This window comes from Cyphomyrmex costatus, unplaced genomic scaffold (genome assembly GCF_001594065.2).
Source record: "Cyphomyrmex costatus isolate MS0001 unplaced genomic scaffold, Ccosl1.0 scaffold275, whole genome shotgun sequence".
Taxonomy (NCBI): Eukaryota; Metazoa; Arthropoda; class Insecta; order Hymenoptera; family Formicidae; genus Cyphomyrmex; species Cyphomyrmex costatus.
In genome coordinates this window covers 903,037-922,196 of record NW_017276855.1, presented here as the reverse complement: position 1 = coordinate 922,196, position 19,160 = coordinate 903,037, and the positions used below count along the sequence as shown (strand labels likewise).

Below are 19,160 nucleotides of genomic sequence, written 5' to 3'. Positions count from 1 at the left end.
AAATATTAAAAAATCTACAATATACATAAATTAGGACTTAACATACATACATATCTCTCTTTAATTTATCTTGTACAATTTTGTGAAAATTGTACAAGATATTATATTTTAGATAATAAATTCTTATGAATATAATTGTACAAAAAAGTTGAGATGAACGTCATATGGAATGCTATTGGAATTTTAATATATATAGTGGCTGGACATGATATTAAGAATTCTTCTATACAGTTTATAAAAAGATTGTAAAAGATAATCGGCTTGCAAAAATATTCCTTGCTTTAATAAAGAAAATAGATAAAAAGAATATTTATTAAAATTCTTTTTTTATATCCATTTTTTATTAATGCGATGAATGCTGACGGATTTTACTTTCTCGAACTTGGACTCCTTCACTCCGAGAAATGCGTAAGAGATCTTGTGGTTTTATGCGTGTTAAATAGATGTACACAATTGCAGCATCTAATTTTCTTTAAATCTCATATTTTCCCTATTCGATGAACCGACCAAGAGCGAAACAACTTTTTTGCCGATTTATTCTTAAGCTCTCTGCCATGAGCGATTTGTACTTCCAACGAGGCACCGTTATTCAATGCCAACCACGTATGAATCTCATCAGTAGCTGCAGATGCACCTATATTTTTAAACAAGAATCATATAATATACGAAAATATGAAACAACGACGAATTAAAGGATATACAGAACTATTGAGATATATATATATATATATATATATATATATATGTGTGTGTGTGTGTGTGTATATAATACTATAAACTTTAGTTAAAATAACAAAGATATAGATTTATTACATACAATGTATGTTATAATTATACTTTAACATTAATTAAAGACGTCGGTTCATATATGAGCACACACACAAGAATATTTAAAATATCATACCTAGTAATTCATGTAGAGTTATACGTCGACTGGCCAACAACTCCTTACTAGCGCTCCTAATCTCGAATAATAGTAACGACTGCCTCGGTACACCGTCACCGTCTATATGGAAATCTATGCTAAATTGAGGATTAGGCATAGCTGGCAGAAGTCGCGATTTCGCGATAGTTTTACCGCTGTTAGGTGAGACGATCTTATCCGGACTGGTACATCTGGAAATTTTTAATTTAATTATCTGTCGTCAATCAATGCCACCGCCGTCAATCATATTAACTATATTTACGTTTGAAGTTTTACTCGGCAGTATAATTGGGCAATGTGTGCTACATGGAGACCCTGCGCTTGAAGAACCTTCCCTTCCACTCCGGAATACTTTTCTCTAGTACCGTTGACAATTTTCAAATCTGAAAATCCAATGTTCTATTTTATTTTCATGTTTCAGCATTAAATTGTAAAACTTTATCACCTTTCGGTCTAAGAGAAGGAAAGTCTGTTTATTTTAAGGAAAAGACCAATATATTTAATTCTTATTTTCTTTCTTTAATTTTACTGTTTTGAATGGCATCAACAATAAGCGTGACGTGAAGTGTATTTAAGAGCGTCTTAAGTCTTAAGCTTTCATAAGTCAATCATAAGAATTAGTATTTTAAGATATCACTGATGAAATAAGAACCGCGACTATAAATATCGAAAGATCTAAAATAAAAATATCTGTAAGGCTAATATTCATAATCGGTTCTTATTTCAAGACTGTCTTAAGTAATGACACTATTGCGGTCCTCTAATTGATTCGTGACATCTGAAGACTAAACTTAAGACTGTCTCGAATATAAAAATTGACTATGAATATCGGCCTATATGTTAAAAATATCACGTATGATGATATTGGCTACCCACTAACCGTTCGGCCTCAATCTTAACCGTGGACTGGGCTGCCTTATCCTGCCTAACATGTCAGGTTGCGATACCGCGTGTGCAAGACCGGATTCCGACAAGAGCTCCGTGGCGTCAGCCTCTCCGCCGCCTCTGGGTTCCAAGCTCAGAGTGATGCCCTTATTATCGGTTTTATCCTCTATAGTTACTTCCGAACGAAATCTACGAAGTTTTAAACCCCTCTTCACCTACAATTACGAAATACCTTAAATTGACGTTTCGATCATGAATAATTTGACGCGTTTACCTTCTGCTTCATCATACGGAAACTGTTGTACTGCGGTAACTTCTTGCCAAAGTTCTGTTCAGGGCTGGGTGTCAAGCTGTGATGGGAAGATCGCCTTTCTGCGATCACTTTGGCGGTGTCAGCCTCATCGACGGAATTACCCGCGACTGATTCTGTAATGACTTTTGGAATCCAAAAGCTCGATGTTCCGTTTATTTCGTTAGACTCTTTACTGGTGATGCTAATTTTATCTATATGGAAAAAAATATATCTTCTATAACCATATTGAACAAATATGCTGTTTATAAAAGTTTGTTGTCAAGTAAAAAATATATATATGTAAATATATGATATGAGTTTTAAAACATGACATTACCAGACTGGTTGGATGTGGTTGGCTTCAGGAGAGTGACGGTGCGTGGTGGAGGCGGTGGAGGTACAACCGGATCCAAATGTAGACGTATTTTAGATCTTTCCATAGAAGGCCTTCGCACAATACTCGATAAGGAATCAGGTTCGGTGTTCAAACGTGAAGAATTGTCGCTGATATTGCTGGTTGCGTACGTGCTTTGCGTCTAGAGCAAATAATTTCAAGCGGAGATTTATAATCAGAAAATACTCGAACAATTACAAGATGATTGAACACAAGGTAACAGTAACAATATATCAATGTTATAATTTTCTCCTCAATAATATAACTGTTATGTATAATATGTGTTGAGTAGGAAATTATAATATTGATGTAACATTATTGTTAGTTCGTATTTAACCAGTGCTGAAGTTATTGTTGCGCTAACATTACCTCACATTCTTCCGATAGGATTTTAATTTTCAGCTCTATAGATCCCGTTTTGGTTTCTCTGAGTGAAAACCAATGGGACTGATCGCTGTTTGATAGCTTTCTGATATCGTCGAGAGTCAGTGATACTTTCCCAAGGTAATCCTTCATGCCGAAAGTATCATGATCCCATAATACCTACAAAATCAAAATTTTTAGAATCATCTCTCTGTTCAAGAGAAGAAATTTCAGTACAAGGTAAATGTGCATAATTACGATATCTAAAGCTTCTCCGGTCTTCGGTAAACCCATGATGGAACTCTCATCCCAGCAAGGATTCAGCGTCTTCTTCTTTATGCTGCTTTTATATTTTGTTTCGTTGTTTAGTTTTAATTCGCAGAAGGGATCACTGAAGCCATTCAGATCCTTCGCGACGAGATCTCTCGCGCGCAACAACGTCACCTCCATCAAACCGCTTCCAGTGGACAAAAGACTGGATATATCGGAGGAAGCGGGATCGGCGTCCTTGTGCGTTAATAACAGCTTCTGAAAGTTTAATACTTGAGTGGGCACACATAGAAATTTTTTCCGGATAAATATAGGAATTTATACAGACTGCCTGTTGCATCCATGGCAAATTGTTTCGTTTGATTTTCGGTTCGTCATCCAACGTAGTTGGAACCAAGCTGCTTCTACGACTGTTAACTACTTGCTGTACACTTTTGATAGGATAAAACAGTACGGAGACCGTCATGGTGGAGGCGACGTTGGAACCGCTGAGCGTGAATTCTTTTCTAACGATCCACGTCGTGTCCTTTGAAAAAAATTACTTTTTATTAAAATTTTTTTACAGCTTTGTAAGATAACTGCGCGGTAACGCGTAACGTGATTTGATGGATTTAAAACAAAAACAAGAGGTAAATATATAATCTGTAAAGGATATTTCGCAAGTATAGTACTACGTCAGATTCTTGAAACAGTTCTTTCCAGATCATAGTTTTCTTTATGATGAATCGTCCGATTTCATCAAGGAACACTTGAGTACCTGAGACAGAGATAGCATAGCCAATCCAAGCATGTCCGTATCCATCGATTTTACTATATTCCATGAATAAATGACGAAGCTCAGCGACACTTGCGTGTAATCCTGTACTAAAAATTGGGCTCTACAATCCCAAACTGGAGATGTAGTTGAGCGAACGTAATGCGTCGTTTTTACCTAAAAATACATACAACGTCAATAGATTTTGCGTGCGCAGATATAAATTGCAAACATATTTTAAAATTGTAAAATGTATTTACCTTCTTCCGATTATTAAATAACATGCAATAAGGATTACACTGAGCAATATCGCCGTGGAGATTGTCAGCTGAATGAATGTAAACCACCAATACCCCTAAAAATGACAATGTATTACAACGCGAATATATCTTTGTGTGTCATATTTATTTAAAAAAAAATATACATACAAAGACTTCCCCTACAAATTTCTACAAAGACTCCCTACAAATTTTTCACAAGAAATCAAACGATACAAAACATATACAGTAAGTTTAGCATGTTTGAAAAAGCTTTATTGTCCGACAAAAGTTTCAATAAAATCTATCAAGCGTACATTTAATTAAACATTGCGTCAAATCAAAGGACACTGCACATAGTCATGCTCAGATTTCACCACGGTATTTCAATTAAATTTACCTGCTTTGTGCGCTTTGTGGCAAGAGTCTCGCGACACTGAAAATATTTCATATGATAATACTGATCGCGGAAAAAGGATGTTCATGTATTTCGTAGAAATACATTCGCCGTGATTTAATATCAAAGTACCAGTTTCATATGTTCTACAGCCTTGGCCATAAATATAAAAGAACTTTCGATTTATTGTATTTTCTTAAAAAAGACGCGGTAATAAAAGTCAAAGAAAAACTGCAATATTATTAATTATAAAATTGTAATTATTATAAATATTATATTTCAATAAAGTTATCGTTTTTAATAAAACTTTTAATTTATTTTTCGTTAGATACAGAACGTTTACGTCAATTTGTGGGCGTGCTTTATACTTATAATCAAAATTGTACATTATATGCTTTATATTTATACATATATACCTGCAAGATGCATATTTTCGGCCATTAGTTCTGGTTGTGGTAAATCGGGATCCAGATGTGGCAGAGTGGTGTATTCTAATCGCGCATTGATATTTGGAATATTAGCGCTGTTGCGAGACGGTTTCTTTTGTTGCAGCACTGTTTCAACGCTGTCAAACGAAGGCAAATGAATTAACGGAGAATATTAAGTCTAGTCGCGGAAACTCGTGTTCACGTCAATACATACGGCTGAAGAAATCGACATGAAATACTCGAGGGACGTGGCGCGTAGCGTGTAATTAAACGCGATCAATGCGACTTACATTTGTGAATTCTCCCAGTCGTAGACTCCTAATGCTAACTCAAATTGCGCCAGAGTGATCGTACTAACGAGACGTTTTGCTTTCAACTTGATGGTGATCCTCTCGTTGTCTAACGGCCCGACCAAAAAAGATACATCCTCGGTCCACGTGGAGCTCAAGTTCGAGGTAATTCGTCTTTGATCGCCCACCGTTACCACGAGCCATCTCACTTCATCAGCAACGTTCGCTAGCAATGGAGAAAGGCCAGTCAGGGACTTTCTAACGAGTCCATAATAGTCCATAATAATTAGTTAGCACGTCCATTATAACTTATAACAATTGCGTGTTTGACAGGAATATCTACAGTATAAAGTCAAACTGCACGTCTTAACTATGCTAAAACACGCTAAAAGAAAATTTAACGGTCGATAACCGTTTTCTTTCCAGATTTTAGTGTACGATTACTTGTGAGTCTTCGCCTAAAGGAAACTCACCAGAACAACCATTTTGGCATAGAACAACGGTGAGCACTCCTTGCGGCAACAAATTGGTCACGGAATCCAATCCAGGACCCGGTCGCTCTCGCGCCCTCAGGTTCAGCTCCAAATGGCCCGGATCGACCAGCCAGCTGGCCAGAGCATCTGTGACCACCGCATGAATCCAAGTCTTGATCAGTGGCATCTCCATCATCTGCACCGCCCGTAGGATTCTTACGCTGAACCAGACGTCTGGCTTCTCCAGGAAACTTACGCTGAGTCCGGTCGCATGTGGAAACGGCGCCGACGCGTTCAGTGTTATGTTAACAATGATTGTGCCGGACAGCGATAGCTTCTCCACCGCCAGGTCAATGTCCATTCCCACACTGTCAAAATATTTATAAAGAATTGTAAAATTATTTTAAAATGGAAAATGGATTTCAATAACATTATATGATTCGGAAGAAGAAAAAGGCAAACTTGAAATATATTGTACAAAATAGATTTCTAAATTTAATTCCGATTAAATAAGTAAATTGCAATTAATCCTTCGTGATTATGCTTTCTGAGAATTTTATGTCGGTTACACAGAGGGCAAAATAATTCCAATACTTTTAATTGATTGTCGTACTTACAGCTTTTATTCTTTCAAATCACAAAAATTATTAAACATACTTTGAACATTGTAGCCGTAAATTAATATGTTAAAATTAAAATCGTTAAAAAACAGTGGTTTAAAAAAAATTTTAATTTTAACATATTAAAAAAAATTTGAAGGTAAAAGTTTTCAAAAATTGCATTTTTACAAAAAAATCATGATTATTTTAATTTTCAGTATATATATATATATAATTAGAGTATATATACAATAAATATATATATACATATATATATATATACTCTATAGATATGACACTATTAAAAAAAAAATGCAATAGTCCGTGTTTCAAAAAAGGTATTTATTCTGACGCCTAAAAAAGTTTTCGCAAATAACAGAGTATGAAGTTATTATATAAAAAAGTATTTATAGTTAGTGTAAGAATATGACTTTCTTTATATTGTATCTCTAAAGAAAGTCATATTCTTACACTGGTGATTACGAAAGTTTAATGATACAACAATGTAAAAATAAATTAATATATGTGATTTTATTTAAGACATTCACGAACTGTTTTTACGTTTTTAATGCAGTGAACACTTTGTTTCTCACCCTTTACCAAACAGCCGCGTGGTGATGAGCATGCGGAATTGCTCGCAGTCCAGCCGTAGGTCCGCTTCGATGGACAATTTAGTCTGGCCGAAGAGGCCATTGGGAACATCATCATCGCTGCAGCAATCGAGTGTTCTGACGCGAGTTATACACGGTGTCTGTTCGCCGAGAGTGAGTTCGCGTAATTCTAATGGACCTGAAAAACGAGTATCTCTTTAAGAGCCACGATGAAACCGCCTAAATGGCCAAGTAATTTATTTGAATCCTTCGAGCGATTAATTTCTTTGACAAACTTCTTTGGCTTACTTATTTCTCTTTCTCTCTCCTACCGCGGGTCACATAACATGGTATTTAAACAAAGTTTTAAACAAAGTGTTCTTACCGAGTATACCGGGTTTGGCTTCGTTAAGAAGAGGTTCCAGTCGTTCCTTCGCCAAGGAAAATATACTGGCAGCGCTGAATCTCCACCTGGGGGAATAATCGTTACATAAACGACGGTTCTAATATAAATCTATCGTGTCATCGGAATTTAATCAAAACTCTAGTTTTCGTTACCAGTTTATTAAAGATCTAAAGTCTACATGAAATTGCTCAGAGCTTTTCCCCTTTCTTGAATCTCCAAGAATCGATATCACGAGAAGAATGCGACACGATTCATTAAACATTCAGTTTAATTAAGTGAATGGCCAGATTTTAATACGATAAAGCGCTCTTTCGAGCATGAAAAACGCGTACTGACGTTTCGGTGTTATAACGGACGAGTTGTTTTCAGAATTTATTACATTAACGACATCCCATTTTTGTCATTGATAACGAGTTGATTCGCATAATATACAGCCTACGCGTGTATTATAGGGATTTCCTGAACAGACAGGTAAATTAACACGTGCCCACGCACTCGTCATTTTTTAGAATGCTTGGATATAACATCTTACCCGTCCCAGTTCGACGCTTCTAGGTTTTTCATCATTGAATTCTCTCGTTAAATATAATTCTTTTACGTGACACTTCAAACAAATAAAAATTTTAAAATTATTTCTTCTGTCATTATTAGTACAAACTCTCTATTATTTTTTTATTATACTTCATTATTTAAATACATAAATATACCAATTTTGCAAAAAATCATTAATTGCATATTTATATCATTGTCTTCTTCAAAACGACTATATAAGTACGGGAAGAATAGCGCTTCGCTAAAATATTTACAAATTTACTTATATTTTGTTATATAGCTAGATGTATGTAGATCTGAAAATAATTATGTTGGATTATTTAATTAATACACGTATATTAATTAAATGTTTAGATGCTTTAGTAAAACGTATACTTTTCATGTAAAAATTGCTTTTATATTCATATCGGAACATCATGTATACGGAACTAGTCTATCCGTGAATTATTATTCAGTCTTTCTAGACTATGTAGTGTATTCTTTGTAGGGTGCTCGATTCCATAGAAATTTTTCCGAAGTCATCGTTTCCTGCACTTCGCACATGATCAAATAAGCGCCGTCGTTTTCTTTACGCTCGCGCTCGTACAGTGCAAGTGTGTAACATGTTGAATTCACTACTTTTTCCCAGCATGTAGATGCTCTCGATAGTCGGTGAGAAACCCGCAGCCGGAGCTGTTTAGGAATGCTCGAACAGGTCTATCAACTATCCAAATAAGTAGCTTTCCACGCCTTATTGCCGCTTTTGCTGTACTGGCCGTTTTCATCAGCCGCTGACAAACGAGGAAAGAATGATGCGTGAAGAAAATCGCTTGAACACGTCGATGAAACCGTCGATGACTATGACATTTTTTTTTTATCATATGAATCACTTCGAAATTAAGTAGCAAATTTTTTTAGACCAGAAATTGATTCTAAACATTTTTTTAGAAATTTTCATCGTTTTTGTTTCCACAACGAACAGAAAGTGATCCACTTTGTGATAAATTTTATCTCCAAGATAAGTTCTTTAGTAATCTACTTCCTTTTTATATTTTTATTTAAAAAAAATTATATTAAGATCCTCGTACGCGCGCTTGTACGTAACTTTATGAACCGATGACATTTTGCAATTTATTTAAACGCGGTCGATTCTATCAACATCGACTCGTTCCGTTCGACATGTGTCGACGATGGCGACGGACAAGGATTTTATCCGCGGCATAGGCAGCAGAAACGTGAAAGGCCACATTTATACTACGCGCGTCAGGAATGTGGATATGTTTACAAATGCGAATGTAGTACTCGTATCCGAACGAGGAGTTCATTCACCCATTGTCCGATGCGAGGACAATCCGCGATATATACCCAGCGGCATTACAATAGGCGTTATTACCGCGAATCGCGACTATACGGAAGAGCGAGGTGAGGTCACGAAATAAATGTACAGTAATAAAGGACATATTCATATATGTATATTGCTATACGTTACACTTACATAAACTTCTCTAGACAGACATTCTCCTTTCTATTATTTTTTTTTATTAATCGACAAACACGATATACAGTTAGGATACATCAATCTTGAATGATTTCTCTGTTAGGAAAAATTTATACTCATTAAAGAAAGAATATCGATACAAGTTGCTTTGTAATAATCATTTTTTTTTTTCACAATTTAATAACTTTTACGAACAAACCGCGATAAAATACACTGTCAAATTAATCTTTTTTTTTTTAATATCCACATAGGAAAAACGGTTTTTACTGAAGTATCCACTTAAAAATTTGGCTAGCTATTTTAAAAACAATTTTGTCAAACTGTTAAAGTAATCAGAATCACGTAGGATGCTTTTGCGACATCGCTCATTATGCTTGAGCTATATAATTATACTAATGGTTAAAAATGTATCTTTAATGTTATTTTTAAATCTGTGTTCAGTTAAATTTCAAGGTAATCCTTCAGCAAAACCGTTGTAAAGATTTCGCAGAAAATTTCGTTATTTTCATCAGAGTAAAATCGTTCTCTCCGTGCACTTATTGATAACAACGGCGTGCATTGGCGTGGTGTACCAGGTAGTGTTCTCTTTATAGCTTCATCGATAACTGAAAAACGGTACTTGCCACTTGTTGAGAAGCAGACTGAGCCACTCGGCGGTCTCATCTTTGTACAAGGCCCGTCTTCTACGTAACCTGGCCAGTTCGTGCTGCAATTCCGTCTGAAGAAGCCGGGAGACTCTCGCTTTAACGATGGTGGTTGCCAGTGCCAGGACCAGAACCAGCCACGCCAGCGACAGACCCGCCGCTCCTATTATCCAGGTGATCGCGAGTGCCACTCCGAGATACAGGGCGGTGCGAATTGCCTCTGCATCTCTCTGCAAAGAGATATTTCATCCGGTGTGTTTATGCGCATGCATTTACATATGTATCAAATAAATACGAAGTGTCTTTTGTAATCTTAAATCTTCGCGTCGCGCGTGTGCCGTTCAATACGGCGACAATCGAGTCGCATAATACGAGTACGCTTAGAGTATTGCATTAACATCAATATGAAAAATTAGGTTAATGCCGACTAATTATGAGTTATGTATTTATGTTTGCAATAATTAATTCCTGATTACGTAAAATGAAAACCATTTGAATTAAAGTTTAATTGTAGAGTTTGGTATGGAGAAGTATTCGCTAGAGCTCTCACTAATTATTACTACCACTAATATCTTTCGTTTAATTATAATAATTAAAAAATATTTTTAATTAAATTTATTGATATTATACGTATTTTGTTCTATTTCTTTATATATAATTATGTTATTAATTCGATCCCTTTTTTTATATTCTATGTTTAGCGCACTATGTTAGTTTCCTTCTTTTTAACATAACTAATCAAATATTAATGTCGTTTCGTATAAAAGTAATACTTAGATTTAAAATTAAAACAACTGATAAAATTGTGAAATTTAAATCTATTAGGAGCAAAACATCGAGAAAAGGATTAAATCTTAAAAATAAATTATAAGGTAAATGAGAATAGAAAAATAGGTCTCTCTCTCTCTCTCTAGTTATAATTTCTATTTCTGTTCTATTTTCAAATATATGATAGTTATTTTCAGTTTATTTTATAATTACCGTGTAATTTTTAAAATACAAATTTCCATTTTTCTCAATATGTATGTGAAACGAAATACCAGGCAGACAAAGTATGCTTAGCGCATTATGCGCAACCTTGCTGTATCCACGTAAAAGACGCATAAAGGAATACACCTATTAACGATACAAAACAACCCTGCAATGACAGTCCGCTCGTACGTTCACTCGCAGCGTATCATTAACAGCAATTTATCCGTGCGAGGGACGTTAAGACCGTACAACCGTACGTATTGCAATTTCCGAACATTCTCGGAAAATATTTTTGTCCCCGGGCCCGCGAAATAAAAGCGACGTCACGCGACAACTTTGTCCAAGAAGTCGTACCTTCGTCTTGCTAGGATGTAGGACATGATCCCTACGTGCCCACACGCGACGTCGCGTGCAACATCGAAGAAGTCTCTCTGACGTCACCGAAGAACGTCATTAACCCCGGTAGTTAAATAATAAATCGTAAGTACAAGAAAGTTTCGTGATCTTATATATATGTATATGGAATTTTATGTAGCTCACTACATGTGGAAATGGAGAAGATGTTGCTGAATAAAGATATATCTGAGTAATCGTATACCTGATATAAGAAAGGGCAATTTTCGTTAATAAACAATTTCATTCCAACTGTAGTCTAAAAAGAGTAAAATTCTTCGAATACAGTCCAATAATAATTCTTGAAAAGTCCGTTAAGCGCGATTAAGCGTTTCAGAAGTTCCATTCAAACTACAACGCAAACTGATTTGTGAAGTAAGATTTTTCTCGTGCAATTTATTCCGCGTTTGCGAAGTGAAGTGCGCTTCGCTCTTAAAATTAAATAGAGCGATATTAATGCGAAAGATGATGGGGTCTCCACGCATCTCCCGTTCTTGTCTCGAGGTCAAAAGGCGTGCACGTTCTCGCTCGCAAGCGTGTCCTTGCGCAATAGTAATTCGACCCGTTCTGTCAAGAACGTAACACTTCATTAATTGGAAAGTTGTCCAACGTTGAGAGAAGCATAGCGAGGTGATCGCAATGTACACGCCGGTATCCCGTACAAGTGGAAGTTGGCGGAACTGTTACGAGAGCTTCATTTTCCCCATTTACGAAATTGCAGCGCAGCAAATGTTATTTATCGACGAAAATAATTCAGTTCTGCGTCACAGCTTGTTCTATTTACGCCAATTTTAATTAGAGAAAATGCTACAGTCCTGCGAAAAACAATTCGAAACGATTTCTTTGGGCTATCTTGTCTGTGAAAAAAAGCACGCTTTCTAAGAATTAATTTTTAAGTATTAATTAGATTATATACATATAGTGAGATACTTACGATCTGGTGAAGATTAAATCAGTACGCGCAGTTTAGTAAAATCATCAAAATCTTCGTATCTGAAAAAGAGAGTTTTTACAAACGGCCGGCTCGCTTCAAACACAGCACGTGTATGAAGTTGATCTCGAAGGACTTTGCCTTTTAAGTAGAGTGCTAATTACTCTCGGTAGTGGAGCTAGAGAAGAGTGCGAGATAAAGATCTTTCGAGAAATCCCACGAGTTCCGTGCCGGAAAGTGTTACTTCAGTGACTTCCCACGCAGATAATAATTTTAGTTCTGCATCCATAAATTTAAATGTCGAATAATAAATCGACACTCATATACGGAGGGGTGCTATGACTTTAATTATTCATTCCTAATATGGAATCGACTTTTTTCTTTACTAAATTATCGAAGTGCCAATATTTTTCTAGCTGCAAATTTTTATACGATATTTAGACAAAGATGTCTGATCAGTTTATTTAATTTTAAACAAATTTTGCACTCTTGAAATTTTATTTTGAGCTAAACGTTTTGAAAGAAAAATGAGTTTTTAAAATTGATAAAATCTGTTTTAATATTAAGTAAGTTTTTAAGTTTGATATAAAATGTGTTTTAATATTGAAACACTGATAATCTTGAGGTATCTTGTATATACAGTATCTTGTGTATGTATATTTATTATGTAGCATGCAAAGAATATTTAAACAGTTTTAGACACGGTCTGTAGGCGAAATTTCTTCTCAAAATTCAATTAGATCGACATGAAGCATCAAGAAGCAACGAAGCTTATTAATATGAAACTTACAGGCTGCTAATTTGATAGGCAAAGATACATTTTAAGTTACTCACCAATAAGAATTTTTATATTTTCTCTAATTAATCGGATATTTTATTCATTAAAAATACATAATTTCTTTTATACATTTCAATTAATTCTGTTGATGAAATTTTACACGCTGTAATTGTTACCATCGTCAAATCACATAAATTTTCCATTAAAAAGATATTCTACTATATTAAATTAAAAACCCAAATTAGAGAAAGAGAGAGATATATAAATTAACAAACAAATTGTATATAAACAGGAGCTGAATGCACATCTTCACATTATTTTAAATATTTCCATGTAGTCAAAATTTAAATAGGTCGACTTCGAGGCTTAAAATCGCAGAGGCGAACGTAAAAAATTGTTGAGTTCAATAACAATAGCCACAACGCGGCCAGCGACGTCAGTGAATGTTCAACGATGCGCACGCAGTGTGGCCCATCGCCAGGTCGTCGCGACTTTTCTCTTCTTCATGGGGCATTGTGCCCGATCGCTTTTACGGAATTGACAATTCAACTCGCGTGGGCTCCTTTGAAAAAATACCCACCGCGCACCCAGACACCAGGCATTGAAGCTACATACATATGCACGTGCTCGCGAGAAACGTTCCAAGCGAGTATTCGAGCTTGTCTCTCGTACAAACCCGTGTATATTTCGCACGATTTAATGACACGGTTGTAACTTCATAGCGCAAGAAATAGCATGCTCCAATTTTCATCGGCGAACTTTTTTATTGGACTTCAATATTTCACAATCCCTGCACTTTGCATGCAATGCCCCACGCTTTAATTTGATCTTTTAATTTCAAGTCTCCATTCTAATTTAATCTTCTTGATGCGTATGTTTTTCTTTTCCAATTAAAAAATTTAAAAATAATACAATTTCAAATACAATTATTTAAATACGATTTAAAAATAACAATAGATTTCGTCACAACGTTTTGTGTTTATTAAATCATTAGTAATCTTACTAATGATTTAATAAACACAAAACGTTGTGACGAATTATCGTATGTTTACAAAAAAGATAAACTCTACAATGTTGATTATTTTATTAAATATAAAAAAATAATCATCTCCCAAGTAGACAATAAGCGGTCTTCAGTTTATCGACCAAAAAATTTTGTAGCACAAATTTTTTCTGATATTTAATAAAATAATTGAGATATAACTATAACATACTGCAGAGTTTGATTCTTTATAAAATATACGTTACTGCTAGGTAGCAAGCTGATGCTATTCGTCGTTATTTTGATGTCAAATAATGTCAATTTACTGAGTAATGATTTGCTAAACACACAAAATCTCGTACCAAACTTTTTTATCACCCTGTATATATGAAATAACTTTTAAACGAATCGAAGGACTGGAAAATTTTTTTCTCAGCTATATTCCCATTTATATGCTAACGAATTGAAATGAAAAGGGTCGTGACTAAGGTATGCGAACGTACGAGAAGGAGTGTCTATGAAGAAATGACCTATTTCTTAATCGACGTGCAGTGGTGACTCGGCGTACGAGAGAACAGCACACGCGTTCTCGGTTGTTGCGTTATCAAGAATTTATTATTCGACCCGATCGAGTAAAAAGTCGATGAATAAGTAACCGTACCTGTGCTTTTTGCGCGACGGCGAGGGCGAATTCTTCGTCGGGCGCGGGATCGTCGGGTGTCATGTTGGTGCCCCCCGCCGCACCGCCGCCGCCAACGGTACTGCTGAGGGGTCTGACCGGACCCCCCGTCGAATATGGCCAATTACCAACGAAACTCCCGCCTCCGATGGAGTCGCGCTTTCCTGAGAAAGAACAGATAACATTATAGAGACATAATATGATGTGTATAACATCTAGGGAGACTTTAAAGGATTGCAGTCTACAGTCGAAATAAAGTGAGAATTAAATACCCGCATTCAACGAGATATATGAGAAGAATGCATCTCCATAACATTTGAATTTCTATTAACGATTTCTAATTATGTAAAAAATGTCGAGTAAGAGACATTTTTTATCTCTAGCTTACACAATTTAATTTAGTGAGACAATTTTGAGTATGGATATTTATTATATTTGTTAGTCACTTCAAATATAATCTACTCTTTAAGATACATCAAGAATTATATGTATATATACACACATTTTATGTGAAGTATACTTATTTTTCACGAAATTAAATATAACTTGGAAAATTATGCGATGTTTCAACGAAAAAATGTTGAGTGGTTATAATCTAAAATGAACAAATCCATTACATAATGTATTAAATAAGCGTTTCTATAATAATTCATATGTGTATAATTTAAATTAATGTTCTCCTTTAATATTCAATTATTTCCCCTTTTTAATCTTTGAAATGTAATATTGTTGTAATAGTGCTCCAAAGTTTCAATAGATGTCAATAAGTTTTTTAGAAAATAGAAATAGAAAAAAATTGTTTTCACATTTTATATTAAATATCTATTAAATAAATTAATATTTCTTCCACATTTTTAAAAAATAAAATATAATATTTGTATCACAATGAATTAACGTTAATCAAAGTGTTTATTTAATTACTAACACATTATCACTTATTTTTGTAGACTTTGTTGTTTCTTTCGCCTTACATAAACGATAGTAAAATATAGAATATACAACTTCATTGTACACAATTTTTAATCTTGAGTAAATAAATATTTGCTTACTAGTATTTGTTTTGAATTTCTTTAGTTTCTCTTTATTTCTTTTACAGAAAGTAAATTAAAATATAATACGTTTCTTTGGTTCAAGATATAATATATAAAATAAAAAGGACCAACATTTAATAGGTAAAGTTTAGCTCACGTTTGTTTCACGTTATTTTTTTGCAAAAACATTTATCACAACATTTAAGCAGTGCTATAAATAATAAATTTATTGTTGTTAAAAAAATATTTGACACAACTTAAACTTTGCGCTATTTATTTCATTATACTTTTTTATTGCCTTTCTCTTGAATGATCTATCGGTTAAAAGTTAATTGAGTTTTATTTGATTCAACGCGAGTATGCAATAAATTTGCAGCTCTGTATTGCAGTGCATATCAATCAGTGCGCTGGTAAAAGAGCGAGGACAAGTGTCACGAGTAAGAGTTATTGCTGCGGAAGAAAATGTGCATATATCCCTCCGATACATTCGCGTGATATATCCTACGGATATCTCTCAGCCATTTGTTAAGCTAACTGTCTTGGTTAATAGCCTTTTGAAACGCATCTCTATCGACTTACTAATAAGTTATACTATATATTTATGAAATGCTTGGTGAAACTATACGAATACATATACTTAAAGTTTCGATAGCAAGGTTTTGCTTAATATTATATTTATACTTTATTTCGCGATTATCAAAAATAATCTTTGCGTTCGATTATTAACTGAAAAAAATCTAATAGCGCACGAATTCGATTATTGGACGCAGTAGCGTATATGTAAAACCGTTGTACACTAATTTAATCTGTGTAAATGTAAAGTGCAGGTATTTTGGATTATAAAATACAGATTTTATTTAACAACGCAACAAAATGTATTGAGGATTTCATGGATTAATCCATTTTTATATTAAACATATACATTCGTTTTACGTTAAATCTCATTTTTAATTTGTGTTCGACGATTTTAATGTGCACTGAGTGTATTAAATCGAATTTGCCATAAGTAGAGATCAAAAATACTTTCAATTGATAGATAATTAAAAGTACGTAAGGGATATAATTATCCTATTACGCGAATATCTGCGATTGCCAGCTTAAATTTCTGTGTTAAATCTCGTAGAGCGAAATCTTACTCAAAGAGACTGAAAATTGAGCCAGTCCTAGCACACTTTTCTTCAAGAGTGGCAGCTTTTCACTCTTTTTCCGAGACTGACTCAATTTTCAGTTTTTTCAAGTGAGATTTCACTTCGCGAGATGCAGAGAGTTGATTTATATTGTTAAAAGTAATTTTTATCAGATAAAAGTCGCTTTGATAAAAGTGCTCCCGATATTTTTGAATATTTTAAAAGCTATCCTTATGAAATTCTAATCGATGAAGTTATTTCATCAGAGTTAATCGCGCTATTATACAGTTGTGATACGCAGCGACTGATTCCATGGCGAATCAAGCTCGAGGATAATTCAAGATGCGACCTTGACATTATGGAGGTGCATGTGGGGTGGAATTAGCGTTGCAACCTTTCACGCGGTTGACGTCGCGTACTGCTGTGCCAAGAGTAATTACTTCCGCAGATTGAATTTGGCGAATCACGTTTCGCATTTCGAATGCGATATAGGGTGCACCACGTGTAATCGTTGGCGTGTCGCGGGAAAGAAAACGGCGCGGCGTTCGGTTAACGAACAAAAATCGATAAACTAAACATAAAGTTCCGCGTACCGGTAAAATTTATATTTAGAAACTGAAGCGTGTGAGTGTGTGGAAAACTCGAGTTACGAGTTTCTTATATATGCGTTAATCACGATGTGACCTAACGTTCCATCACATTCAGGCCGTGACGAGCGCGGCTTTCGGGATCAAGAAGCTCGCCGGCTACACGCCGCCGCCTCCGAGGGCTCGACGAAAAAGCAATTTCGATGCTCCCGATGATCGCCGTACCGTACAAAACTGGTCACGGAGCATCCCACATCGCGTGAGCGCGAATCGCTAACCGCCGAGAGGCAATATGAAGAGGCATTTCCGAGGGTATCGATCAAATAAGTTACTAGATCATGCGCCCGTCCACTCGTCTTAATATTCCATCATCGTTGCGTTCTACATATTATTATAGTTTCGTGTGTGGTGCGCACGTGATCGAGAAACGCGAAGAAACGCTCTATCTCGTTCGCGTTGACGTGATATCGATAATATGGAACGAACGATAAGTGGTGCTTGTCACAAGGTGTGACGCGGATCGCTTGAGAGAAAGAGGCGACATCGAAAGTTCAGTCGCGAGAATTGAAGTTACTTATCGCGCCAATCAAAAAAGATAAGTAACAAAACAGAGGTTACTCTTCCATGTATATACGTGTGACGCAGTTTCATTAATTATAGCTCGTATCTTTTGCGACATATCCCGCGATTCAGAACTTGATCCCTTCGTGTTTACTAGGAACGGAGAGAGTTAACGAAGCGTGATCGTGTGAATCCATGCATGGATCCATCGTTCCGCACGTTTAGTAAATTACCGATACGTTCTACCTATCGCTAAGATAAAATTCGGGGGCGCTCTTCGCACTTGCGAATATTCGTGCGCATCCACGAGAACTTGTTGCGGAACTCAATCGGCCTTGGTGCTGCAGATCGGCTACGTCTTCTCATACCCCGTGAAATCCCGCGTGAAATTTTCGCCACGTGCGTTTTCCTCTTCTCGATGCTGGACTGGTTAACGCTAATTAACGTCACGTGACACCGGAGTGAACGCGCTCATCCGCGACATACCTTTTTTCAAGGAGGCTCCTCGCTTCGTGTGCCGACCCATGAAGCTGGAAAGTAGCTGCATGCTTTTTTTTTCTCTCCGACACTTTCAACACCCCTCAGACTGGATCGCGGCTATCCCGATAAAGCTATATCGACCGGGTCCCGGAAATACGCGCCGCTAAACAGCCACCGGTGGAGGAGTCGTTATTTATCAGAGTCTCTTTCGCTGCACCTCTCCTCATATCATCATCGTTCCCGAAACATCGTTACGAGTGCTCGCGATCGCGGCTTTCCCGTTGCGTGCCGACAAGCATCTCGTTCCACCGGTTTGCATACGCGAAAAAGTCAAGCGAGGAAAATCTCCGCGTCACGATTAATAAACAGGCATCCTCTCTGAGAAGCGACTCGAGAAAAGAGATCCGCATGCAACGCTCTTCAAAACACGTTTCATAAGAACTAAAATAGTTAAATGTTGTTGCTATACAAAATGACTTTTTTCTTATTCAATAAAATAAATACGAACGTTTTCTCTTTCAAAACGCGAAAATTATAAATATTAATAATATTAGTTTTCTCCTTTTTTAATTACGCTAAACGTTGATTCTTCCGACATGTCGGCTCTCGTGACATAAATTTATCTCGAGCTGTGCAACGAGAT

The 19,160-nt window shown here is 35.8% G+C and overlaps 1 protein-coding gene across 1 annotated transcript; it reads right to left on the bottom strand.

The window, feature by feature from the left end:
* Positions 1-201: 201 nt before the first annotated feature.
* Positions 202-18,878, bottom strand: LOC108774816 (uncharacterized). Its single transcript, XM_018541013.1, has 20 exons — positions 18,524-18,878; positions 14,714-14,895; positions 9,976-10,226; positions 7,303-7,388; positions 6,921-7,116; positions 5,729-6,096; positions 5,256-5,481; positions 4,954-5,102; positions 4,541-4,576; positions 4,144-4,238; positions 3,887-4,060; positions 3,458-3,655; positions 3,118-3,387; positions 2,866-3,039; positions 2,440-2,638; positions 2,085-2,314; positions 1,806-2,025; positions 1,188-1,308; positions 905-1,116; positions 202-634 (listed from the first exon to the last, which is right to left on the bottom strand). Exons 1-20 carry the CDS (start codon positions 18,582-18,584, stop codon positions 480-482), a joined length of 3,603 nt encoding a protein of 1,200 aa, XP_018396515.1. The 5' UTR covers positions 18,585-18,878; the 3' UTR covers positions 202-479.
* Between the last annotated feature and the right edge of the window lie 282 nt (positions 18,879-19,160).

Excerpts from the sequence above, each read along its gene's own strand:
- LOC108774816 (XM_018541013.1), bottom strand. The coding sequence starts at position 18,584 with ATGCAGCTACTTTCCAGCTTCATGGGTCGGCACACGAAGCGAGGAGCC. Across the intron at positions 3,388-3,457 it reads TGCCATGGATGCAACAGGCA|AAGCTGTTATTAACGCACAA; the intron begins GTCTGTATAAAT and ends TTAAACTTTCAG. Across the intron at positions 3,040-3,117 it reads CCGGAGAAGCTTTAGATATC|GTATTATGGGATCATGATAC; the intron begins GTAATTATGCAC and ends TTGATTTTGTAG.